General features: G+C 44.1%; 1 protein-coding gene across 5 annotated transcripts in view; it reads left to right on the top strand.

Annotated features, from left to right (window-relative positions):
- The window catches only part of PSD3 (pleckstrin and Sec7 domain containing 3), an 835,030-nt gene that overhangs the window by 359,387 nt on the left and 447,687 nt on the right, over nt 1-27,956 (top strand). For all 5 annotated transcript variants that reach the window (XM_069742411.1, XM_069742393.1, XM_069742401.1 and 2 more), the window contains one exon: nt 12,180-12,371. In XM_069742411.1, the coding sequence (XP_069598512.1) occupies nt 12,180-12,371 (192 nt within the window). The remainder of the gene's footprint in view (nt 1-12,179; nt 12,372-27,956) is intronic.

Raw genomic sequence — 27,956 nt, 5'->3', positions numbered from 1 at the left:
AAAGTGGACAAGTTTGATATCACAGTAATCGTAATGATGAGGAGCGTCATAATGCCAGGTAATTTTTACCATGCAATTGCAATGTACGCCGTAAAAACCGTTTCTAAAAACCTATGTCAGAAATTTCTTTTTTTCACAGTTTCACTGCAGTTTGATTTTATTCCCATCTCCCAATACATTATCTAGTAAGATGAATTAACTCATTAGAAATGACAACTCGTCCCTCAAAAAACAAGCCCTCGTATGCTTTTGTGGACAGAAAAATAATAACGTTATGGCTCTGGGAAGGAGGGGAGGAAAAAATGAAAGCAGAAATTGGCCATGTCTGGAAGGGGTTAAATAATGCAGATATTCATTACAGTCATCATTTCATCAGTCAGTTCCCAGTTACAAGACCAGCTTCACTTAGGACTTCATTGCCCGGATGCCCTGGATATTCCATTCCGGAGGATTTGTAGCTGGATGCTGTTGGGTACAGAAATTATATATCCACCATAGAAAACCTCATATTGGCTGTGCTGTCAGGACATGACTTTAATTTTGTATCATCTCATTAATTTCCGTTTTAGGGGGTAGTTTTGTGTGTAGGATGGTGGTTATCTTGTTAATCATCTAAGTGGGAATCTCTGAATACTGGATAAATTATCAAAATTTCATTTCTTTAGCGTGGTTATTATTGAAATTACATGTCCAACCCTATGACAAGCTTACCAAAGTAGACGTGATTGTAACCATCATCATCATCATCATCCTATAATGTGGCCTTCACTAATCAACCGTTAATGATGATGTCATCAAAGAGAGGACTTGGTTCTCAGAATCCTGTAACCGCTCACCACTGTCGGGTAGCCAAAAAAATGTGTTTTAAAATTCAGAAATGATAAAAAGGAAAAGCCACATGGTAGTGGACATATATACTCTGTCAGATAAGTATTTTTTTTAGTCGTTGTGCTGTCTCTTTTTCTGCTGTTTCAGAGTTTTGAATGTTAAATTGGTGGAAATGTGAAGTTCTATCCACAGCACTGCGGTAATTCAGGTTTTTCAAAACTTTGCCAATAGCATAAACTTACCTTCAGACATGCCTACAAACATGAACCGTATCTTGCAGAACGTTCTCCATCATTAGTTCTCAGTATTGGGATATGGACCGTTTTGCATTTCGGTTTGAGGCTCTGATATTTTATACACCCTTGATTTGTTACTATGTTTTGGGCACCGGTGCTCAGGAAGGATATAATGGAACTAGAGAGAGTACAAAGGAGGGCAACAAAATTAATAAAGGGGATGGGAGAACTACAATACCCAGATAGATTAGCGAAATTAGGATTATTTAGTCTACAAAAAAGACGACTGAGGGGCGATCTAATAACCATGTATAAGTATATAAGGGGACAATACAAATATCTCGCTGAGGATCTGTTTATACCAAGGAAGGTGACGGGCACAAGGGGGCATTCTTTGCGTCTGGAGGAGAGAAGGTTTTTCCACCAACATAGAAGAGGATTCTTTACTGTTAGGGCAGTGAGAATCTGGAATTGCTTGCCTGAGGAGGTGGTGATGGCGAACTCAGTCGAGGGGTTCAAGAGAGGCCTGGATGTCTTCCTGGAGCAGAACAATATTGTATCATACAATTATTAGGTTCTGTAGAAGGACGTAGATCTGGGGATTTATTATGATGGAATATAGGCTGAACTGGATGGACAAATGTCTTTTTTCGGCCTTACGAACTATGTTACTATGTTACTATGATTTGGCCTTCGACAAAGATGGGAGTAGATGTCAGAATGTGTACACGGATTATACTAGGCCACATGTAACTTTTCTCTGCGGAGATGCAGTAACAGACATAGCCCATGGACAACTGTAGCGCTCTTTCTAGAAAGGTGGACATTCATGTGAAAGGGGGATTCACACTCACTTTCACTGGAAAAATTACGGTAACTTCTAAAAGAGGCCATCTATTGTACTGAAATTTGGACTGTACATACTTTGGTTCATGAGGAACTGATGTTTTAATGCAGGTGTCCACCATTTGTATCCAAGCAGGATGTCTGGGGTCTTAGCCTGAATTTCTCACTGTATGTTCTCTCGGAGTGCCTGTAATGTTTGTGGCTTGTTGTTGTACACTCGACATTTCAAATGGCAACAAAGGAAAAAATCCAGCGGTGTTAAATCAGTACAATGTACGGGCGAACACGACCTTTCTTGGCTGCTTGTTGATGTGTGGAATACGACGTGCTTACCTCCTGGGGAAGCCTGTGCAACAACTTATGTGGTGATGCCAGAAGACGCTGTTTCACACCTTGAATTGTTTCCTCTGACATTTTCGAATGGCCTCCAACATGCCTATCCAGCTCTTGTACGTCCCAGCTTATTCACCAATGACGGAATACACTGTTTGGACAGCGGATTTTAATCTCCAAACTTCTTTAGAAACTCACTTTGGCACCTCTTAAAGGGAACCTGTCAGCAGGATTGTGCACAGTAACCTACACACAGTGTCAGGTTGGCGCCGTTATACTGATTAAAATGATAACCTGGTTGATGAAATCCATCTTGTGGTTGTTATTTAATCTTTATTTGAGTTAATGCTATGTGCCTGCTCTGGTGCGGCCTATGGAGGGGTCTTCATGTGGTGCTCAGGGACCTGCCCCCTATTTTACATACTGAGTATAATATGTTTTGAAATACGGTAATAAAAAAAAAGAAAATCACATTCAGCCTGCGCTGTAGCATGATCGCATGTATAATGATCATTTCATTACTTTATTTGGCAATATAAATTTATTCAGAAAAATAAACTCTCATAATGGTGCCAGCCGTGCCTGTGGAGTAGCATCTATCAGCGATATGATAGATGCTGCTGCGCAGTCACGGCCGGCGCCATTTTGAGAGAGATTTTTTTTTCTGAATAAATTTGTTACCAAATAAACTAATGAAATGGTCATTATACATGCGATCATGCTACAGCGCAGGCTGAATGTGATTTTTTTTTTTTTTTATTTCAAAACATATTATACTCTGTATGTAAAATAGGGGGCAGGTCCCTGAGCACCACATGGAGACCCCTCCACAGGCCGCACCAGAGCAGGCGCATATCATTAACTCAAATAAAGATTAAACAACAACCACAAGACAGATTTCATCAACCCAGGTATGATTTTAAGGCTGGAGTCACACTTAACGTCCGATTTTGACAGCCGAGAATCGCACCAATGTTCTCCGTATTGTCATCCGTGTGTATTCTGTTTGCAATGCAATGATATGATTTCCTCGCATCTATGTATCTGTGTGACATCCGTATGGCTTTACAGTTCTCACTGCTTTTCCTCATTGAATTTAATGGCTCAATGTGCTGAAATGAGGAAAATGTGTGCGTATTTCACACAAGTCACACAGATGGTCCATTGTCCGTTTTTTTTTCTTTCTCACACCCATTAGACTTGCAGTGGCGAGACTCGGCCGAGATACGCGTACAATTGCAGCATGCTGAGATTTCACTCGCATGTCAAATACACCCGAGAAAAAAACGGTGATGGGAGCTGCCTCATAGATTTATACAGGTCCGAGTGCTATGTGATGTTTTCTCGCATATTGGTACGGACTGGGACTGAAATTCAGCCCTGGCATTTGAAATATCACAGGCCCATGTTGTCACTGTCTCCAAGCATTAGATGGAATATATTACTAATATTACCATGGATAGAGGAAAGCAATATTTACTACAAGACCAATATTTCTAATGATGCCAGAGGCCTGCTGGGGTAATTGACAGTCACGTGTTTGTGCTCCATCACAACTTTTAACAGTATGGGTGTCTTGAGAACACTGATTCTGTTAACAACATAGTGGACAAGGCAGCCCATGACCAGACAGGCTCTTCTGGCATTTGCCAGATGGCCAGTCCGGCCCTGCTCGCATAGCACTCTCTAGTGTGACTCTGGCCTAATCAGTATAATGGCGCTGACCTGACACTGTCTGCAGGTTACTGAGCACAATCCTGCTGACAGGTTCCTTTTAACAAATGAAGAAGGGATTCAGCAGGAGTGAAATGCAAGCACCACACATAAACTATAGTGATGAGCGAATGTGCTCGGATAAGGTGTTATGTGAGCATGCTTGGGTGCTATCCGAGCTTCTTGGGCGTGCTTGAAAAAATGTGTTCGAGTCCACACAGCTGCATGTCTGTGGCTGTTAGACGGATGCAACACATGCAGGGATTGTCTCTTTGTTAGGCAATGTTTCGGCTGTCTAATAGCCACGAGACATGCAGCTGCGGGGACTTGAACGTATTATTCAAGCACACCTAAGACACTCGGATAGCACCTTATCCAATCACGTTCGCTCATCACTAATAAACTACTGACACACAGAAAGGTGTGCAGCAAGTCTATCTCATAGTGGAGATGACCGATGGGGGGCTACAAGTTGGCGAGACCACCTGGCGCGAGAATGTTTCTCATCGCTGTCACTGAGCTTCATCGCACTCTCACTTCTCAAGTACAGTCCAAATTTCAGTGTTATGGTAAATATATATACTTAGATTATTATTTTGGACAATTACGGTAAATCTACCTATGTATCTTTGCTAATTCTGTATTTTAGTATTTGCTTTCTGAGTGTTACTCATAAAAGCAATAAGCCAGGGAGTTCTCTCTGATGTAGAGGTGTCTGTGTGATAAACAATCCTTTGTGACTGAAAGTATAGTAAGTTGGGTAGAGCTGGTTTGAAAATTATTTTCCCAACTAAAATATCTTCTATCTTGGGCAATGTGACGTAAGAAGCCATTCCCACTTTCCTTCTCTCTGTGGTTGTAATAATGACTTGTGACTGGGCATCTGAGAAGCAGACGAGAATTGTACACGGACAGACACTGGCCATGTGTATTTTCTTGCCGCTGATGCATCATATTTATTTTATTTCATTTTAATTTGAACCAATAATGGCAGATCTGGAGTTTATATCTCAACCGAAATTAGCTCTCTTTGGAAGGGGCTGCCACAACATCACGGTCAACAACCTCTTAGAACTTGCAGCAATTTTTCCTGCTAAAGTAGCAAGTGAATCACTCTGTATCTATCAACAGGCAAAGTTCTTTAATTGGACCTTTTCCAGGCCTTTCAATACGTGTATTATGGGAAAATCGAATTATGGTAAATTTATAATGCAAACTCACAATGTTATTTTTCTAATTCTAAATCCCAACGATCATGAAGTAGGTTGAGGTGTGTGGAGTGGGCTCAGGACCTGAGGCTGCACTACACAATGCAGGTGCCATCTGTGTTATACAGCCAGAATCTATATCTAACAGCAACAATCAGAACAAGATCTATTTCCTGCTGTTCAACCTCTCTGACTGCAACATTTATGTGTCTGGGATTCATGGGAGACCTTAAAGGTAACCTGTCACCAGTTTTCACATCTAAACAAAAACTATCACCTTAGTCAGCGCCTGTGCTGCATTCCATATATATCGTATATAAGCCCCTAACTTCCCCCCCTGTATGCCACCCAAAAACCTTTTGAAATTCTTCCGCGCTCTGTGTAAATCTTGCTAGTCCCTCCAATAGGCATCCTTGCTGAAGTGTCCCGGCTTTTGATCGCTGTACTCCTGCTCTGACTAACTAGGATGACTCCTCCTGCGTCATCCACATAGCCGAGCAAAATCTCCTGCCTGTTCAGAGACATCACCAGCTCGCGCCTGCGCACTTTACTCTGCCTTACTGCGATCAGAGCCCAAAACATAAGGGTGCATGCGCACTTACAGGTGCTTCTCACAAAACTAGAATATCATCAATAAGGTAATTTATTTCAGTTCTTCAATACAAAAAGTGAAACATATATAGAGTCATTACAAACAGAGTGATCTGTTTCAAGTGTTTATTTCTGTTAATGTTAATGATTATGACTTACAGCCAATGAAAACCCAAAAGTGATTATATCAGTAAATTAGAATAATTAACAAAAAGCACCTGCAAAGGCTTCATAAGTGTTTAGAAAGGTCCCTTAGTCTGTTTCAGTAGGCTTCACAATCATGGCGAATACTGCTGACTTGACAGATGTCCAGAAGGCAGTCATTGGCACCCTCCACAAGGAGGGTAAGCCACAAAAGGTCATTGCTAAAGAAGCTGGCTGATCAGAGTGCTGTATCCAACCATATTAGTCCTCTTTCACACTTCCGTCGGCAGTGTCCCGTTCTAATGCATCTGGAAGACGTACCGACGGATGTCGCGAAAATAGTGTTAAAACGGAGGCAACACATCCAGTGTTATGACAGATGCATCGCCTGAGTTTTTCCGGTGTAGATATGGGACTTGGTATTCCGGGGTGAGAGAGAGTGAGCGAGAGCAAGAGAGAGAGAGAGTTTTCCCTGACTTGAAAATTCTTCCAGGCATGCTCAGAGTGAAAAAACGTGCTACGTCGCTGGATTTCTGTGTGTGACGGTCAGCGACGTTCCTCTGAACGGTTTCTCCACACGACGGATCGCTATTTTCCGACGGATCCAGTGCATGACGGATAAAACGGATGGCCATCTGTCACAGTCCGTCGCTAATACGAGTCTATGGGTAAAAAACAGGATCCTGCAAAAAAATTTGCAGGATCCTGTTTTTTCAAAACCCTACGGATTTCGACGAGATGACAAAGACGGAAGTGTGAAAGAGGCCTTAATGGAATGTTGAGTGGAAGGAAAAAGTGTGGAAGAAAAAGGTGCACAAGCAACCGGGATAACCGCAGCCTTGAAAGGATTGTTAAGAAAAGGTCATTCAAAAATTTGGGGGATATTCACAAGGAGTGGACTGCTGCTGGAGTCACTGCTTCGAGAGCCACCACACACAGACCTATCCAGGACATGGGCTACAAGTGTCGCATTCCTTGTGTCAAGCCACTCATGGCCAATAGACAACGCCCGAAGCATCTTACCTGGGCCAAGAAGAAAAAGAACTGGACCGTTGCTCAGTGGTCCAAGGTGTTATTTTCAAATAAAAGTAAATTTTGCATTTAATTTGGAAAGCAAGGTCCCAGAGTCTGGAGGAAGAGTGGAGAGGCACACAAACCAAGATGCTCGAGGTCTAGTGTGAAGTTTCCACAATCAGTGATGGTCATCACTGTCATCTGCAATGTCATCTGCTGATGTAGGTCCACTGTGTTTTATCAAGACCAAAGTCAGCGCAGCTGTCTACCAGGAAATTTTAGAGCACTTCATTCTTCCCTCTGCCGACAAGCTTTTGGAGATGGAAATTTCATTCTCCCTCAGAACTTGGCACCTGTCCACTCTGCCAAAAATACCAATACCTGGTTTAAAAACAACAGTATCACTGTGCTTGACTGGCCAGTAAACTCGCCTGACCTTAACCCATAGAGAATCTATGGAGTATTGTCAAGAGGATGATGAGATACACCAGACCCAACAATGCAGACACGCTGAAGGCTGCTATCAAAGCAACCTGGGCTCCCATAACACCTCAGCAGTGCCACGGGCTGATCGCCTCCATTCCACGTCGCATTGATGCAGTAATTGATGCAAAAGGTGTCCCTACCAAGTATTGATTGCATTTACTAAACATACATTTCAGTAGGCCAACATTTCGGATTTTAAAATCATTTTTCAAGCCGATGTTATAAATTATTCTAATTTACTGAGATAATGACTTTTGGGTTTTCATTGGCTGTAAGCCATAATCATCAACATTAACATAAATAAACACTTGAAATAGATCACTCTGTTTGTAATGACTCTATATAATATGAGTTTTACTTTTTGTATTGAAAAACTGAAATAAATTAACTTTTTGATGTTCTAATTTTGTGAGTAGCACCTGTATGCTTTAAGCTCTGCCCGCTCTAGGGCACATGCTTGCTTGCTTGCCTCCGAAACAAGTTTTTTTTCTACTATTTTTCCACTGGATTATGTAGTTTTAATTAGATCTATAAAGAGCATTATTTTAACTCTGGAGATGAAACCATTTTCATGGATTAACATGTTCACTAACACATCTTACGGCAGTAACCCTGATTGATCAGGCGGAACAGTTTTACGAAACATAGTCACCTATAATTTAGCATCACGACTAAGGTTTATAATGGAATCTAATTCCTCTTCAGTACATTATTACCTGATTACCAGAGTCTATAAATTGCTCTAAATCATACTTGACTATTCTATGATTCTGCCCTAACCAAATTGCAACTGGATGCTTCTCCACGGACACCTTCCAATATCCTCTTTGCTTTGGAGCATCCATTTCACTGCAGCCAGATATGTAAATATACTTCTAAATGTCTGCTACAGAACATACCTGATAGCATCCAAGGGTTAAAAATTACAATGCTTTGTTTTTTTTCAATGTGAGACCTCAACAGTAAACTGCTACCCATGGACTTCCCTATAAATATAATTGTTCTGGTCAAACTACATGCCGTATATACTCGAGTATAAGCTGAGATTTTCAACCCAAATTTTTGGGCTGAAAGTGCCCCTCTCGGTTTATACTCGAGTCATGATCGGCGGTGGGGTCGGCGGGTGAGGGGGCGAGAGGACTGTCACATACTCACCTGCTTCCGGGGCTCCTGGCGCTTCCCCTGCCTGTCCCACGGTCTTCGGGTGCCGCAGCTCTTCCCCTGTTCAGCGGTCACATGGTACCGCTCATTAAAGTTATGAATATGGACTCCACTCCCATAGGGGTGGAGCCACATATTCATTCCTCTAATGAGCGGTAACGGTGACCGCTGACAGAGGAAGAGGCTGCGGCACCCGAAGACCATCTGTCCGGGATAAGGAGCCAGGGACGCCGGAGCAGGTGAGTATGTCATTTACCTGTCCGCGTTCCACACGCCGGGCTCCGCTCCGTCTTCGCGTCCTCTTGCAGTGACTGTTCAGGTCAGAGGGCGCGATGACGTACTAGTGTGGGCGCCGCCCTCTGCCTGGACATTCAGTGCGGAGAGACGCCGAGACGGGACGCTGAGGAGCTGCGGGCAGCAAGAGAGGTGAGTATGTCTTTTTTTTTATTGCAGCAGCATTATATATTGCATAGCTTTATATGGAGCGTCTATGGGGCAATAATCAACGGTGCAGAGCATTATATATGGCACAGCTTTATATGAAGCATCTATGGGGCCATAATGAACGGTGCAGAGCATTATATATGGCACAGCTTTATATGGAGCATCTATGGGGCCATAATGAACGGTGCAGAGCATTATATGGGGCACAGCTTTATATGGAGCATCTATGGGGCCATAATGAACGGTGCAGAGCATTATATATGGCACAGCTTTATGTGGAGCATCTATGGGGCAATAATGAAATGTATGGAGCATTCTATATGGCACAGTTTTATATGGAGCATCTATGGGGCCATAATGAAATGTATGGAGCATTATATGTGGCACAGCTTTATATTGAGCATCTATGGGGCAATAATGAACGGTATGGAGCATCTATTTTTATTTTTGAAATTCACCGGTAGCTGCTGCATTTTCCACCCTAGGCTTATACTCGAGTCAATAAGTTTTCCCAGTTTTTTGTGGCAAAATTAGGGGGGTCAGCTTATACTCGGGTCGGCTTATACTCGAGTATATACGGTAATTTAGCTTTCATACTTCTTATTATGGTAGGTTTGTTCCCTGTAACCCATTATGGTCATTTTTGGGTATAGAGACTGACAAATTGAAGTGCAATTTGGACTATTAAAAAAAATACTCTACCTGGTGGAGGCCATCATTCAGACATGGTTAAACACTGTTCTACCAACTTCCAATTTTGTTTGCAAAATTTCCTTTATCTATAAAACTGTTTGGAAGGACTCATTATTGCACAAATAGACAAAAGAAGCTTTTTAATGCACGGGAAAGTTTTATTGATATCCTACCAATTCGTTTTACACAAGCTATAAAAACTGTGTTGCCATCACAGAATCTGTGATTGAACTTGTTCTTAGAGCCTTAGCTGCTTGGTGACCAAGCCCACATTTTCATATCTGACATGTTAAATATGTAGTAATAACTCTAAAATGTTTCAACATACCCCAACATTGTTTTTTTTCACGACACATTGTAACTTATATTAGTAATAGGTTTACGTCAATATTTTTTGCATTTGTTTAGAAAAATATTGGAAATTTGCTGAAGTTTCGAAAAGTCACAATATTCAAGCTTCGTTATGCTACTTCTAGACAAAAAAAGTTAATAACAGTTCCCATATGTCTACTTAATGTCAGCATCATTTTTCAAATATTCTTTTATTCTGCTATGATTTTAGTAGGGTTAAAAGTTTCCCTGCACTGTGTCAGCGCCGGCCAGCCGTAAAGCAGAGCACAGCGGTGACGTCACCGCTCTGCTTTACGGCCGGCGCTTACACAGTGCAGGGAAGCTGACGCAGGGGGACGCGACAGACACCGGAATGTAAGTATGTAGTGTTTTTTTTTTTTACATTTACAATGGTAACCAGGGTAAACATCGGGTTACTAAGCGCGGCCCTGCGCTTAGTAACCCGATGTTTACCCTGGTTACCCGGGGACTTCGGCATCGTTGGTCGCCGGAGAGCTGTCTGTGTGACAGCTCTCCAGCGACCACACAACGACTAAACAGCGACGCTGCAGCGATCGGCATCGTTGTCTATATCGCTGCAGCGTCGCTAAATGTGACGGTACCTTTAGTAGTAAAGTTCCTCCTCTAGACTAGATGTTTGGTGTGCGTCTTCCAAGCATCTCACAGCTGCTACTCAGAATAGGAAGACTGTAAGAAGTGGTCTGATTACTTATATGATGGTGAGAAACTGAATAAGCACAATGTTAATATTTGACAACAGTAAATTTATTGTTACGAATTGGCCATTTATGAAGGAGTTGGAGCCGGAGTCGGAGCCGGAACCAGATAAAATCCAGGAGTCGGAGTCGCAACTGTGGCTTACCGACTCCACAGCCCTGCTGAAAACAATGAGGTCGGTCTTTGAAATATCAACAGGGGACTCCATACACATTAGATGGTTGGTTGGTCCTGCTGCAACTTGATAGGTTGGGTCTACTTTCATCTAAGATGTTTGAGGCCCTTTAAAAAAAAGCAATTTGCTTTTATAACTCCATGTTTACCCCATTCCTTCTTTTCCTTTGTGCTGAAATTATGTCTTTTTATGTGAAAACCAAATAAAACCATCTGATCCAGGCTCCTATTTGTAAATCAGGTTGTTTTATGGAAGTCAAAGGTGGGTAAAATGTATTGTTGGTGGTCTACAGCATGAGCAAACTTTAAAATGTTTTTGTTTTATTACATGGACTTAACGGTATTTTTTCATATCAAAGTAAATTGATCTAAATATGTGGTGTACAATCTAATATAATTGTGTTTGGTTATGTATTAATATTCATAGAGATGGCAAATAATAACTTCTACTTACTGTTTAGAAGCCTTCTCCATATGAATATTAATGCACCATCCTTCACACATCAGTAAGTATGAATAGTTTCTTTCAGATTACTCTTCATAACTTGGCTGAACAGATGAGCATTAGTCATTAATCTTTAGACTTTCAATGAACCTTCTTCAGAGGTGACAAATCATTGTGAAAGCACATCTGAGGCTGTTAATAGGTACAGCAGCACTTATTGCTTTACACGTCCATGTCAGTGTTTGGCATAGGTTGTCTCTTTTACTTCGATTTATGGTAAGTTATATTAGACCGAATATTTATTTTATTTTTTTATTTTACTCACTTATACAGAGCCATTAATTCCCAGCACTTTATCGGCACCGTCCCCATTGGTGCTCACAAACTAGATTCCTTATCAGTATGTCTTTGGAGTGTGGGTGGAAACCCACGCAAGCTCCTCGCAGATGTTGTCCTTGGTGAGGTTTGAACCCAGGACCCCAGTGCTGCTAACCACTGAGCCAATTTGCTGCCTATCTGAAAAATTCTGGTTTGATCTTGGTCTGTGCTACCTTACATAGATTTGGACGGGGCTATTACTGTCATTAATATTATGTATTACAGTAAATTATATACTGCTTGTTTTCTTATTTAAAAGGACACAGTTACCCTTTGCATATACCTTTTCTGTTTGCGGCACGTATTTATATCACAAGTGTGGCTGTATACTGTATATCTTAAATTTCACTTGCCTATGTATACACTGATTGGTTTTTGACATGTAGCATAAAGGATTTGTTATATCTTGTTTTGCAGTGATGCAGGACCCAGTAGATCTTTAGAGGCCTCACATGACATGGGCAGCACTGAAATCCTTGAAAAAGGAAGCACTGAAAACCTCAGCAATGGGACCAATAGTAATGTACAAGCCGCTAAACGCTTGGCCAAGCGCCTCTACCAGCTGGATGGATTTAAGCGCTCTGATGTTGCAAAGCACTTGGGGAAAAAGTACGTATGATGACAGTAGACGTATAATGGGGCCAGAAACATAAAATGCATGTAACTGACTGCAATACATTTTCCTGGCTTGTAGCTCCATGATTGACTGGAATTTTAGCTACTAATATGAAATAGTTTCTACTGGGCAAACAGCATTTGTCATGGAAATTCATATCCAGCGGGGGAAATAAGTACTGTATTTTTCGGACTATAAGACGCACCGGACCATGAGATGCACCTAGGTTTTAGAGGAGGAAATTAGGAAAAATATTGAAGCAAAACATGTGGCTATTCTGTACTTAATATCCCCTATCCTGGTTTATATGGTCCCCACATCTCCATCCTGATACACATGGTCCCCTCATCCCTATCCTGGTATGCATGGCTCCCTCATCCCTGTCCTGATATGTATGGCTCCCTCATCCCTATCCTGGTATGCATAGATCCCTCATCCCTATCCTGGTGTGCATGGTCTCCTCATCCCTATTCTGGTATGCATGGCTCCCTCATCCCTATCCTGGTGTGGATAATCCACTTATCCCTATCCTGGTATGCTTGGCCCTCATCCCCATCCTGGTACGCATATCTCCTCATCCCTATCCTGGTGTGCATGTCCCCCTTATCTCTAGCCTGGTAAGCATGGCCCCCTGTTGTGAGTTCTGTTTTTGGGCTCCCTCTGGTGGTTACTGATGGTACTGGGTGACTTGTCTTTCCTGGGTCTCTGGGTTCCACCTGTTCCATCAGGATATGGGAGTTTCCTATTTAACCTGGCTTTGCTGGCATTTCTGTTGTGAGTTTTGTTTTTGGGCTCCCTCTGGTGGTTACTGATGGTACTGGGTGACTTGTCTTTCCTGGGTTTCTGGGTTCCACCTGTTCCATCAGCATATGGGAGTTTCCTATTTAACCTGGCTTTGCTGGCATTTCCTCGCCGGTTATCAATGTATCCAGTGTGTCTTGTTACCTCTGCTCCCTGCTCCTAGAACCTTCTGGACAAGCTAAGTTTGGATTTTCCTGTTTTGTGTTTTGCTTAATTTGGTTTTTAGTCCAGCCTGCAGATATGTGATTCTCTGCTGCTGGTTGCTCTAGTGGGCTGAAATTGCTTTTCATGTACCATGAGTTGGCACATGAGTTCAAGTAATTTCAGGATGGTTTTTTGAAGGGTTTTTCGCTGACCGCGCAGTTCACTTTTGTATCCTCTGCTATCTAGCTTTAGCGGGCCTCATTTTGCTGAAACTGTTTTCATACTACGTATGTGCTTTCCTCTCATTTCACCGTCATTATATGTGGGGGGCTGCTATTTGCTGTGGGGTATTTCTCTGGAGGCAAGAGAGGTCTGTGTTTCTTCTGATAGGGGAAGTTAGATCTTCGGCTGGAGCGAGACGTCTATGATCATCGTAGGCACGTTCCCCGGCTACTTTTATTTGTGTGTTAGGTTCAGGGTCGCGGTCAGCTCAGGTTCCATCGCCCTAGAGCTTGTTTGTATCTGTGCTTGTCCTTTTTGTGATCCCCTGCCATTGGGATCATGACAGTATAACCGGCCCACAAAGTGTTAATTGTATTGGCTGAAGTAGGAGGATAAGTAGTCTGAGGAAGTTTTTTTTTTTTTTTTTTTTCCCCCTCAGAGTTTGCTGCCTAGTCTTATTGCAGCCTGGCTACTTCCTCCTCCTCTTAATCTTTGAATGGCTCTGATCTCAGCTGTTTATCATGGACGTCCAGAGTTTGGCTTCCAGCCTGAATAATCTTGCCACTAAGGTTCAAAATATACAGGATTTTGTTGTACATGCTCCTATGTCTGAACCTAGAATTCCTGTCCCAGAGTTTTTTTCTGGAGATAGATCTCGTTTTCTGAATTTTAGGAACAATTGCAAGTTGTTTCTTTCTTTGAAATCTCGCTCCTCTGGAGACCCTGCTCAGCAAGTCAAGATAATTATATCTTTCCTGCGGGGTGACCCTCAAGATTGGGCATTTGCATTGGCACCAGGGGACCCTGCGTTGCTTAATGCAGATGCGTTTTTTCTGGCATTGGGTTTGCTCTATGAGGAACCTAACCAAGAGATTCAGGCTGAAAAAGCTTTGTTGGCCCTCTCTCAGGGGCAAGATGAAGCAGAAATTTATTGTCAAAAATTTCGGAAGTGGTCGGTACTTACTCAGTGGAATGAGTGCGCTCTGGCTGCAAAGTTTAGAGATGGCCTTTCTGAGGCCATTAAAGATGTTATGGTAGGGTTCCCTGCGCCTGCTGGTCTGAATGAGTCTATGACTATGGCTGTTCAGATTGATCGGCGTTTACGGGAGCGCAAACCTGTGCATCATTTGGCGGTGTCGTCTGAACCGTCACCTGAGATAATGCAATGTGATAGAATTCAGTCCAGAAGTGAACGGCAAAAGTATAGGCGGAAAAAAGGGTTGTGCTTTTATTGTGGTGATTCAGCTCATGTTATATCAGCATGCTCTAAACGCACAAAAAAGGTTGATAAGTCTGTTGCCATTAGTACTTTACAGTCTAAGTTCATTCTGTCTGTGACTCTGATTTGTTCATTATCATCCATTTCCGTCGATGCCTATGTGGATTCAGGCGCTGCCCTGAGTCTTATGGATTGGTCATTTGCCAATCGCTGTGGGTTTAGTCTGGAGCCTCTGGAAGTCCCTATTCCTTTGAAGGGAATTGACTCTACACCTTTGGCTATGAATAAACCTCAGTACTGGACACAAGTGACCATGCGTATGACTCCCGTTCATCAGGAGGTGATTCGCTTCCTGGTACTGTATAATTTGCATGATGTTCTAGTACTTGGTCTGCCATGGTTACAAACTCATAATCCAGTCCTTGACTGGAAATCAGTGTCTGTGTTAAGCTGGGGTTGTCAGGGGGTTCATGATGATGCACCTCCGATTTCTATCGCTTCATCTACTCCTTCTGAGATTCCTGTGTTTTTGTCTGACTATCGGGATGTTTTTGAGGAGCCTAAGCTCAGTTCGCTTCCTCCTCACAGGGATTGCGATTGTGCTATAAATTTAATTCCGGGCAGTAAATTTCCTAAAGGTCGTTTGTTCAATCTGTCAGTGCCAGAGCATACTGCTATGCGGGATTATGTTAAGGAGTCCTTGGAAAAGGGACATATCCGTCCATCTTTGTCCCCTTTGGGAGCAGGTTTTTTTTTCGTGGCCAAGAAAGATGGTTCCTTGAGGCCTTGTATAGATTATCGTCTTTTGAATAAGATTACCGTAAAATATCAGTATCCTTTGCCATTGTTGACTGATTTGTTTGCTCGCATTAAGGGGGCTAAATGGTTCACTAAGATTGATCTTCGGGGTGCGTATAATCTTATATGAATAAAGCAAGGTGATGAGTGGAAAACCGCATTTAATACGCCTGAGGGCCATTTTGAGTATTTGGTAATGCCTTTTGGACTTTCTAATGCTCCTTCAGTCTTCCAGTCCTTTATGCACGATATTTTCCGTGAATATCTGGATAAATTTATGATTGTGTATTTGGATGATATTTTGGTTTTTTCTGATGACTGGGAGTCTCATGTTCAGCAGGTCAGGAAGGTGTTTCAGGTCCTGCGGGCCAATTCCTTGTTTGTAAAAGGCTCAAAGTGTCTCTTTGGAGTCCAGAAGATTTCTTTCTTGGGGTATATTTTTTCCCCTTCTACTATTGAGATGGATCCCGTCAAGGTTCAGGCTATTTGTGACTGGACGCAGCCTACATCTCTTAAGAGTCTACAGAAGTTCTTGGGCTTTGCTAATTTCTATCGTCGTTTTATAACTAATTTTTCTAGTGTTGTTAAGCCTTTGACGGATTTGACTAAGAAGGGTGCTGATGTTGCTAATTGGTCTCCTGCGGCTGTGGAGGCCTTTCAGGAACTTAAGCGCCGGTTTTCTTCTGCTCCTGTGTTGCGTCAGCCAGATGTTTCGCTCCCTTTTCAGGTTGAGGTTGATGCTTCCGAGATTGGAGCGGGGGCGGTCTTGTCACAGAGAAGCTCCGATGGCTCAGTGATGAAGCCATGCGCGTTTTTTTCTAGAAAGTTTTCGCCGGCTGAGCGGAATTATGATGTTGGTAATCGGGAACTTTTGGCCATGAAGTGGGCATTTGAGGAGTGGCGTCATTGGCTAGAGGGTGCTAGACATCGTGTGGTGGTCTTGACTGATCACAAAAATTTGATTTACCTTGAGTCTGCCAGGCGTCTGAATCCTAGACAGGCTCGTTGGTCACTGTTTTTCTCTCGTTTCAATTTTGTGGTTTCATACCTGCCAGGTTCAAAGAATGTGAAGGCGGATGCTCTTTCTAGGAGTTTTGTGCCTGACTCCCTTGGAAATTCTGAGCCCTCTGGTATCCTTAGGGATGGGGTGATTTTGTCTGCTGTCTCCCCAGACTTGCGACGTGCTTTGCAGGAGTTTCAGGTGGCTAAACCTGATCGTTGTCCGCCTGAGAGACTGTTTGTTCCGGATAATTGGACCAATAGAGTCATCTCCGAGGTCCATTCTTCTGCGTTGGCAGGTCATCCTGGAATATTTGGTACTAGAGACTTGGTGGCCAGGTCTTTTTGGTGGCCTTCCTTGTCGAGGGATGTGCGTTCTTTTGTGCAGTCTTGTGAGGTTTGTGCTCGGGCTAAGCCTTGCTGTTCTCGGGCCAGTGGATTGTTGTCACCTTTGCCTATCCCAAAGAGGCCTTGGACGCACATTTCCATGGACTTTATTTCGGATCTCCCTGTCTCTCAAAAAATGTCCGTCATCTGGGTTGTGTGTGATCGCTTTTCTAAAATGGTTCATCTGGTACCCTTGCCTAAGTTGCCTTCCTCCTCTGAGTTGGTCCCTCTGTTTTTTCAGAATGTGGTTCGTTTGCATGGGATTCCTGAGAACATCGTTTCTGACAGGGGATCCCAGTTTGTGTCTAGATTTTGGCGGACTTTCTGTGCTAAGATGGGCATTGATTTGTCCTTTTCGTCTGCATTCCATCCTCAGACGAATGGCCAGACTGAACGAACTAATCAGACCTTGGAAACTTATTTAAGGTGTTTTGTTTCTGCTGATCAGGATGACTGGGTTACCTTTTTGCCGCTGGCCGAGTTTGCCCTTAATAATCGGGCTAGTTCTGCTACCTTGGTTTCTCCTTTCTTTTGTAATTCGGGGTTTCATCCTCGTTTTTCCTCTGGTCAGGTGGAACCTTCTGATTGTCCTGGAGTGGACATGGTGGTGGATAGGTTGCATCGGATTTGGAGTCATGTGGTGGACAATTTGAAGTTGTCCCAGGAGAAGGCTCAGCAGTTTGCTAATCGCCGTCGCCGCGTGGGTCCTCGACTTCTTGTTGGTGACTTGGTGTGGTTGTCTTCTCGTTTTGTTCCTATGAAGGTCTCTTCTCCTAAGTTCAAGCCTCGGTTCATCGGTCCCTATAGGATCTTGGAAATTCTTAACCCTGTGTCGTTTCGTTTGGATCTCCCGGCATCGTTTGCTATTCATAATGTGTTTCATCGGTCGTTGTTGCGGAAGTATGAGGTACCTGTTGTTCCTTCTCTTGAGCCTCCTGCTCCAGTGCTGGTGGAGGGAGAATTGGAGTATGTTGTGGAGAAGATCTTGGATTCTCGTGTTTCCAGACGGAAACTCCAGTATTTGGTCAAGTGGAAGGGTTATGGTCAGGAGGATAATTCTTGGGTGGTTGCCTCGGATGTTCATGCTGATGATTTGGTTCGCGCTTTTCATAGGGCTCATCCTGGTCGCCCTGGTGGTTCTCGTGAGGGTTCGGTGACCCCTCCTCAAGGGGGGGGGTACTGTTGTGAGTTTTGTTTTTGGGCTCCCTCTGGTGGTTACTGATGGTACTGGGTGACTTGTCTTTCCTGGGTTTCTGGGTTCCACCTGTTCCATCAGCATATGGGAGTTTCCTATTTAACCTGGCTTTGCTGGCATTTCCTCGCCGGTTATCAATGTATCCAGTGTGTCTTGTTACCTCTGCTCCCTGCTCCTAGAACCTTCTGGACAAGCTAAGTTTGGATTTTCCTGTTTTGTGTTTTGCTTAATTTGGTTTTTAGTCCAGCCTGCAGATATGTGATTCTCTGCTGCTGGTTGCTCTAGTGGGCTGAAATTGCTTTTCATGTACCATGAGTTGGCACATGAGTTCAAGTAATTTCAGGATGGTTTTTTGAAGGGTTTTTCGCTGACCGCGCAGTTCACTTTTGTATCCTCTGCTATCTAGCTTTAGCGGGCCTCATTTTGCTGAAACTGTTTTCATACTACGTATGTGCTTTCCTCTCATTTCACCGTCATTATATGTGGGGGGCTGCTATTTGCTGTGGGGTATTTCTCTGGAGGCAAGAGAGGTCTGTGTTTCTTCTGATAGGGGAAGTTAGATCTTCGGCTGGAGCGAGACGTCTAGGATCATCGTAGGCACGTTCCCCGGCTACTTTTATTTGTGTGTTAGGTTCAGGGTCGCGGTCAGCTCAGGTTCCATCGCCCTAGAGCTTGTTTGTATCTGTGCATGTCCTTTTTGTGATCCCCTGTCATTGGGATCATGACACATTTCCTCGCCGGTTATCAATGTATCCAGTGTGTCTTGTTACCTCTGCTCCCTGCTCCTAGAACCTTCTGGTCAAGCTAAGTTTGGATTTTCCTGTTTTGGTGTTTTGCTTTATTTGGTTTTTAGTCCAGCCTGCAGATATGTGATTCTTGCTGCTGGTTGCTCTAGTGGGCTGAAATTGCTCCTCATGTACCATGAGTTGGCACATGAGTTCAAGTAATTTCAGGATGGTTTTTTGAAGGGTTTTTCGCTGACCGCGCAGTTCACTTTTGTATCCTCTGCTATTTAGCTTTAGCGGGCCTCATTTTGCTGAAACTGTTTTCATACTGCGTATGTGCTTTTCTCTCATTTCACCGTCATTATATGTGGGGGGCTGCTATTTCTGTGGGGTATTTCTCTGGAGGCAAGAGAGGTCTGTGTTTCTTCTAATAGGGGAAGTTAGATCTTCGGCTGGAGCGAGACGTCTAGGATCATCGTAGGCACGTTCCCCGGCTACTTTTATTTGTGTGTTAGGTTCAGGGTCGCGGTCAGCTCAGGTTCCATCGCCCTAGAGCTTGTTTGTATCTGCGCTTGTCCTTAGTGATCCCCTGCCATTGGGATCATGACAGTATAACCGGCCCACAAAGTGTTAATTGTATTGGCTGAAGTAGGAGGATAAGTAGTCTGAGGAAGTTTTTTTTTTTTTTCTCTTTCCCTCAGAGTTTGCTGCCTAGCCTTATTGCAGCCTGGCTACTTCCTCCTCCTCTTAATCTTTGAATGGCTCTGATCCCAGCTGTTTATCATGGACGTCCAGAGTTTGGCTTCCAGCCTGAATAATCTTGCCGCTAAGGTTCAAAATATACAGGATTTTGTTGTACATGCTCCTATGTCTGAACCTAGAATTCCTGTCCCAGAGTTTTTTTCTGGAGATAGATCTCGTTTTCTGAATTTTAGGAACAATTGTAAGTTGTTTCTTTCTTTGAAATCTCGCTCCTCTGGAGACCCTGCTCAGCAAGTCAAGATTATTATATCTTTCCTGCGGGGTGACCCTCAGGATTGGGCATTTACATTGGCACCAGGGGACCCTGCGTTGCTTAATGCGGATGCGTTTTTTCTGGCATTGGGTTTGCTCTATGAGGAACCTAACCAAGAGATTCAGGCTGAAAAAGCTTTGTTGGCCCTCTCTCAGGGGCAAGATGAAGCAGAAATTTATTGTCAAAAATTTCGGAAGTGGTCGGTGCTTACTCAGTGGAATGAGTGCGCCCTGGCTGCAAAGTTCAGAGATGGCCTTTCTGAGGCCATTAAAGATGTTATGGTGGGGTTCCCTGCGCCTACTGGTCTGAATGAGTCTATGACTATGGCTATTCAGATTGATCGGCGTTTACGGGAGCGCAAACCTGTGCATCATTTGGCGGTGTCGTCTGAACCGTCACCTGAGATAATGCAATGTGATAGAATTCAGTCCAGAAGTGAACGGCAAAATTATAGGCGGAAAAAAAGGTTGTGCTTTTATTGTGGTGATTCAGCTGATGTTATATCAGCATGCTCTAAACGCACAAAAAAGGTTGATAAGTCTGTTGCCATTAGTACTTTACAGTCTAAGTTCATTCTGTCTGTGACTCGGATTTGTTCATTATCATCCATTTCCGTCGATGCCTATGTGGATTCAGGCGCTGCCCTGAGTCTTATGGATTGGTCATTTGCCAATCGCTGTGGGTTTAGTTTGGAGCCTCTGGAAGTCCCTATTCCTTTGAAGGGAATTGACTCTACACCTTTGGCTATGAATAAACCTCAGTACTGGACACAAGTGACCATGCGTATGACTCCTGTTCATCAGGAGGTGATTCGCTTCCTGATACTGTATAATTTGCATGATGTCCTAGTGCTTGGTCTGCCATGGTTACAAACTCATAATCCAGTCCTTGACTGGAAATCAATGTCTGTGTTAAGCTGGGGTTGTCAGGGGGTTCATGATGATGCACCTCCGATTTCTATCGCTTCATCTACTCCTTCTGAGATTCCTGTGTTTTTGTCTGACTATCGGGATGTTTTTGAGGAGCCTAAGCTCAGTTCGCTTCCTCCTCACAGGGATTGCGATTGTGCTATAAATTTAATTCCAGGCAGTAAATTTCCTAAAGGTCGTTTGTTCAATCTGTCAGTGCCAGAGCATACTGCTATGCGAGATTATGTTAAGGAGTCCTTGGAAAAGGGACATATCCGTCCATCTTTGTCCCCTTTGGGAGCAGGTTTTTTTTTCGTGGCCAAAAAAGATGGTTCCTTGAGGCCTTGTATAGATTATCGTCTTTTGAATAAGATTACCGTAAAATATCAGTATCCTTTGCCATTGTTGACTGATTTGTTTGCTCGCATTAAGGGGGCTAAATGGTTCACTAAGATTGATCTTCGGGGTGCGTATAATCTTATACGAATAAAGCAAGGTGATGAGTGGAAAACCGCATTTAATACGCCTGAGGGCCATTTTGAGTATTTGGTAATGCCTTTTGGACTTTCTAATGCTCCTTCAGTCTTCCAGTCCTTTATGCACGATATTTTCCGTGAATATCTGGATAAATTTATGATTGTGTATTTGGATGATATTTTGTTTTTTTCTGATGACTGGGAGTCTCATGTTCAGCAGGTCAGGAAGGTGTTTCAGGTCCTGCGGGCCAATTCCTTGTTTGTAAAAGGCTCAAAGTGTCTCTTTGGAGTCCAGAAGATTTCTTTCTTGGGGTATATTTTTTCCCCTTCTACTATTGAGATGGATCCCTTCAAGGTTCAGGCTATTTGTGACTGGACGCAGCCTACATCTCTTAAGAGTCTACAGAAGTTCTTGGGCTTTGCTAATTTCTATCGTCATTTTATAACTAATTTTTCTAGTGTTGTTAAGCCTTTGACGGATTTGACTAAGAAGGGTGCTGATGTTGCTAATTGGTCTCCTGCGGCTGTGGAGGCCTTTCAGGAACTTAAGCACCGGTTTTCTTCTGCTCCTGTGTTGCGTCAGCCAGATGTTTCGCTCCCTTTTCAAGTTGAGGTTGATGCTTCCGAGATTGGAGCGGGGGCGGTTTTGTCACAGAGAAGCTCCGATGGCTCAGTGATGAAGCCATGCGCGTTTTTTTCTAGAAAGTTTTCGCCGGCTGAGCGGAATTATGATGTTGGTAATCGGGAACTTTTGGCCATGAAGTGGGCATTTGAGGAGTGGCGTCATTGGCTAGAGGGTGCTAGACATCGTGTGGTGGTCTTGACTGATCACAAAAATTTGATTTACCTTGAGTCTGCCAGGCGTCTGAATCCTAGACAGGCTCGTTGGTCACTGTTTTTCTCTCGTTTCAATTTTGTGGTTTCATACCTGCCAGGTTCAAAGAATGTGAAGGTGGATGCTCTTTCTAGGAGTTTTGTGCCTGACTCCCTTGGAAATTCTGAGCCCTCTGGTATCCTTAGGGATGGGGTGATTTTGTCTGCTGTCTCCCCAGACTTGCGACGTGCTTTGCAGGAGTTTCAGGCGGGTAAACCTGATCGTTGTCCGCCTGAGAGACTGTTTGTTCCGGATAATTGGACCAGTAGAGTCATCTCTGAGGTCCATTCTTCTGCGTTGGCAGGTCATCCTGGAATATTTGGTACTAGAGACTTGGTGGCCAGGTCTTTTTGGTGGCCTTCCTTGTCGAGGGATGTGCGTTCTTTTGTGTAGTCCTGTGAGGTTTGTGCTCGGGCTAAGCCTTGCTGTTCTCGGGCCAGTGGATTGTTGTCACCTTTGCCTATCCCGAAGAGGCCTTGGACGCACATTTCCATGGACTTTATTTCGGATCTCCCTGTCTCTCAAAAAATGTCCGTCATCTGGGTTGTGTGTGATCGCTTTTCTAAAATGGTTCATCTGGTACCCTTGCCTAAGTTGCCTTCCTCCTCTGAGTTGGTCCCTCTGTTTTTTCAGAATGTGGTTCGTTTGCATGGGATTCCTGAGAACATTGTTTCTGACAGGGGATCCCAGTTTGTGTCTAGATTTTGGCGGACGTTCTGTGCTAAGATGGGCATTGATTTGTCCTTTTCGTCTGCATTCCATCCTCAGACGAATGGCCAGACTGAACGAACTAATCAGACCTTGGAAACTTATTTAAGGTGTTTTGTTTCTGCTGATCAGGATGACTGGGTTACCTTTTTGCCGCTGGCCGAGTTTGCCCTTAATAATCGGGCTAGTTCTGCTACCTTGGTTTCTCCTTTCTTTTGTAATTCGGGGTTTCATCCTCGTTTTTCCTCTGGTCAGGTGGAACCTTCTGATTGTCCTGGAGTGGACATGGTGGTGGATAGGTTGCATCGGATTTGGAGTCATGTGGTGGACAATTTGAAGTTGTCCCAGGAGAAGGCTCAGCAGTTTGCTAATCGCCGTCGCCGCGTGGGTCCTCGACTTCTTGTTGGGGACTTGGTGTGGTTGTCTTCTCGTTTTGTTCCTATGAAGGTCTCTTCTCCTAAGTTCAAGCCTCGGTTCATCGGTCCCTATAGGATCTTGGAAATTCTTAACCCTGTGTCGTTTCGTTTGGATCTCCCGGCATCGTTTGCTATTCATAATGTGTTCCATCGGTCGTTGTTGCGGAAGTATGAGGTACCTGTTGTTCCTTCGCTTGAGCTCCAGTGCTGGTGGAGGGAGAATTGGAGTATGTTGTGGAGAAGATCTTGGATTCTCGTGTTTCCAGACGGAAACTCCAGTATTTGGTCAAGTGTAAGGGTTATGGTCAGGAGGATAATTCTTGGGTGGTTGCCTCGGATGTTCATGCTGATGATTTGGTTCGCGCTTTTCATAGGGCTCATCCTGGTCGCCCTGGTGGTTCTCGTGAGGGTTCGGTGACCCCTCCTCAAGGGGGGGGTACTGTTGTGAGTTCTGTTTTTGGGCTCCCTCTGGTGGTTACTGATGGTACTGGGTGACTTGTCTTTCCTGGGTCTCTGGGTTCCACCTGTTCCATCAGGATATGGGAGTTTCCTATTTAACCTGGCTTTGCTGGCATTTCCTCGCCGGTTATCAATGTATCCAGTGTGTCTTGTTACCTCTGCTCCCTGCTCCTAGAACCTTCTGGTCAAGCTAAGTTTGGATTTTCCTGTTTTGGTGTTTTGCTTTATTTGGTTTTTAGTCCAGCCTGCAGATATGTGATTCTTGCTGCTGGTTGCTCTAGTGGGCTGAAATTGCTCCTCATGTACCATGAGTTGGCACATGAGTTCAAGTAATTTCAGGATGGTTTTTTGAAGGGTTTTTCGCTGACCGCGCAGTTCACTTTTGTATCCTCTGCTATTTAGCTTTAGCGGGCCTCATTTTGCTGAAACTGTTTTCATACTGCGTATGTGCTTTCCTCTCATTTCACCGTCATTATATGTGGGGGGCTGCTATTTCTGTGGGGTATTTCTCTGGAGGCAAGAGAGGTCTGTGTTTCTTCTAATAGGGGAAGTTAGATCTTCGGCTGGAGCGAGACGTCTAGGATCATCGTAGGCACGTTCCCCGGCTACTTTTATTTGTGTGTTAGGTTCAGGGTCGCGGTCAGCTCAGGTTCCATCGCCCTAGAGCTTGTTTGTATCTGCGCTTGTCCTTAGTGATCCCCTGCCATTGGGATCATGACAGGCCCCCTCATCTTAGGAAGGAATAGTTCCCCTTTATGCCTGTCCTGGTGTGTATGGCCCCTAACTTGTCCTAGAATGTATGGCTCCATCCCTATCCTGCTGTGCATGGCCGCATCCTTATCGTGGTATGATTGGCACCCATCCCCATTTGACCTATCTAAACTAATAATTTGGGCATACAGGTTATAGACTGCTGATTAGAGTGTTGCCTGTATGTCTCATATCCGATGACTTGTTGTCGAGAAATCATCTTTTATTACTTTATGTAAATGACCTCTTCCAGGCTATGGGGAGGAGGCTACCCAGAAGATAACTCCAGGGCTTATTATACATGATGGGGGAGCTTCCACCTCACAGGCAGAGAGGGTTGCAATATATCAGAATTCAGAGAGAAGTGAAAAATGTGATTTCAAGAAGACTATTTTCAGTCCTCCTGTTCTGTGTTAGTTACTTGTCTCACACTGTTTACTCCCCCTTCATGTAATATAATCTCTGGAGACAGAGTTATCTTCCAGGCAGCATCCTTCCCATAGCCTGGAAGAGGTCAATTACATAAAGTGATAAGAGAATTTATCAACAACAAGGCATCTGATATGAGACATACAGGTATCACTCTCCTCAGCAGTCTATAACCTGTAAGCCCATATTAATAGTTTAGATAGTTCAAATGTGGTGACAGATGCCCTTTAAAGAGCTTATCCGGCAGATTTAATTTTCTTTACTACAGGCCTAAGAATTTACAGACAGGTACAGTGGCATGTAAAAATTTGGCCACCCCTGGTCAAAATTACTGTTATTGTGAACAGTTTAGCAAGTTGAACATAAAATGATCTCTAAATGGGCTAAAGTTAAAGATGACACATCTCCTTTGCATTTTATGCAAAAAAAAAATTATATATATATATATAGCCTTTAGCTCAGGAAAAGAGAATACAAGTGTCCAGACCTTCAGGCTCAGTCTTGGAGCCTTAACACACTCTGGAGGCTTTCACCTCCACACACACACACCTCCTGTTTTAAGCATTAGCCTTTCTTTTATAGATCTAACCACACCCAGGAACCCATCACATGATTAGACATGTGGTTATGACATCACAACAGGTCCTGAAACACATATAGATAGGCATGGTTATGCCCCTTACACAGGGATGAGGTATATGGGTAGTCAGACCCTCCCATTGCTTTATGTGCATCAAAGAAAACACTCCGGGTTACATCACAGTGACAAGCCATCTATGTGGCACATACCTCCCGTCAACTATACAACCTTTAGCCACGCTACATACTTCTCTCTGCCTAAAGCCGTAGGGCTTGGCACTTTCCCCCACTAAACAAGGGATTCTTGATAGGGCATCAGCATTACCGTGCAGCTTCCTGGCCCTATGTTCCACATGGAAACTGAAGTCCTGCAGGGCTAAGAACCAACGGGTGACCCTAGCATTTCTTCCCTTCGTTTCCCTCATCCATCTAAGTGGGGCATGGTCGGATATCAGTCTAAACTTACGTCCTAGCAGATAGTACCGTAACGTGTCCACCGCCCACTTTATGGTCAAACACTCCTCTACGACTGAGTAATTCCTTTCACACGAGGATAGCTTCCTACTCAGATAGAGAACAGGATGCTCCTCCCCATGTATCTCTTGGGAAAGGACTGCTCCTACCCCAACATCTGAGGCATCTGTCTGAAGAATAAACTTTCTTAAAGTCTGGGGCCATCAGAACGGGTTGCTTACACAGAGCCCCTTTCAATTCTTGGAAGGCTGACTCTGTCTCTTCGGACCATTTAACCATGACTGATTTTGTCCCCTTTAGAAAATCAGTCAGAGGCGCAGCCACCATGGCGAAGTTTGGGATAAACCTCCTGTAATATCCCACAATCCCCAGGAAGGCTTTAACTTGCTTTTTGGAGAGTGGTTTTGGCCATGTTTGAATTGCCTCCACTTTACTGATTTGGGGTTTTATTTCTCCACGACCCACTACATATCCCAGGTACTTAGCTTCTTCCTTACCCAAGGCACACTTCTTCGGGTTTATTGTAAACTCCGCCTCCCTTAGAGCATCAAACACTTCTTGGACTTTTTCCAGATGACTCTCCCAGTCCGGGCTAAAGGTGACGATATCATCCAGGTACGCAGCAGCGTATGGCTTATGGTGTGCAAGGATTCTATCCATAGCCCTTTGGAAGGTCGCCAGAGCTCCCTGTAGGCCAAACAGCATCCGGACATACTGAAAGCATCCATCTGGTGTAGAAAACGGCGTCTTCTCCTTGGCTTCCTGTGCCATGGGGATCTGCCAATACCCCTTCGTCAAATCTAAGGTGGTTATATACCTGGCGGGCCCAAGTCTTTCGATGAGCTCATCAATGCGTGGCATGGGATATGCGTCAAACTTGGAAACCTCATTCAACTTCTGATAGTCGTTGCAAAACCTCCACTCCTCATCAGGTTTTGGGACCAGGACAATTGGGCTTGACCAACCGCTCTTGGATTCCTCAATGACTCCAAGCTTCAACATACGCTCCACCAATTGGAGATTACTTCTCGACGGGCCTCAGGAATTTGATAGGGCTTCACGTAAACCCGCACTTGTGGCTCTATCAGGACCTCGTGCTCTACGACCTTCGTGCACCCTGGCAACTCTGAAAATAGGTCGCTGTTCTTCTGGAGTAACTCCCGGCACTGCTGTTTCTGGGCCTTTGATAGCGTCTCCGCTATAGTAACCCCTCCAACCTCACCTTCTGGGTTGCCGAGCAAAGATGAAGTTACTGCCGGCTCTCTATCTTGCCATGGCTTTATAAGGTTGACATGGTAAACTTGGATTGGTTTCCGTCTTCCTGGTTGGTGAATTTTATAGTTTACCTCACCAAGCTTCTCGACCACCTCATATGGCCCTTGCCATTGAGCCAAGAACTTGCTCTCATCCGTCGGTACTAACACAAGAACTCGGTCTCCTGGATTGAACTGCCTAACTCTTGCAGACCGATTGTAGACGCTGGCCTGAGCTTCTTGTGCCTGGCAGAGGTTTTCTTTCACGATAGGCATCACCTTTGTAATCCTCTGCTGCATCAGGGCCACATGCTCAAAGATGCTTCTGTGGGGCGTGACTTCGGCCTCCCAGGTTTCCTTGGCTATATCCAGGAGACCTCGCGGATGTCGGCCATACAGAAGCTTGAACGGTGAGAACCCTGTGGAGGCCTGTGGAACTTCACGAATGGAAAACATCAGATATGGTAAGAGACAGTCCCAGTCTCTACCGTCTTTCTCTATGGCTTTTCTCAGCATGCTCTTCAGTGTCTTGTTAAATCTCTCAACAAGGCCATCTGACTGAGGATGGTACACCGAAGTCTTCAACTGGGAGATTTTCAGGACTTCGCAGAACTCCCTCATCACCTTGCTCATGAAAGGTCAGTCACGATCTCCTTTGGCAAACCTGTCCGGGAAAACACATGGACCAACTCGCGGGCTATACTCTTCGAGGAAGAATCTCTCAGGGGAATTGCCTCAGGATAGCGT

Source organism: Ranitomeya imitator, chromosome 1 (assembly GCF_032444005.1).
Source record: "Ranitomeya imitator isolate aRanImi1 chromosome 1, aRanImi1.pri, whole genome shotgun sequence".
NCBI classification, from domain to species: Eukaryota; Metazoa; Chordata; class Amphibia; order Anura; family Dendrobatidae; genus Ranitomeya; species Ranitomeya imitator.
Note: the sequence above shows the minus strand (reverse complement) of the source record. Positions and strands in the feature narration are given on the sequence as shown.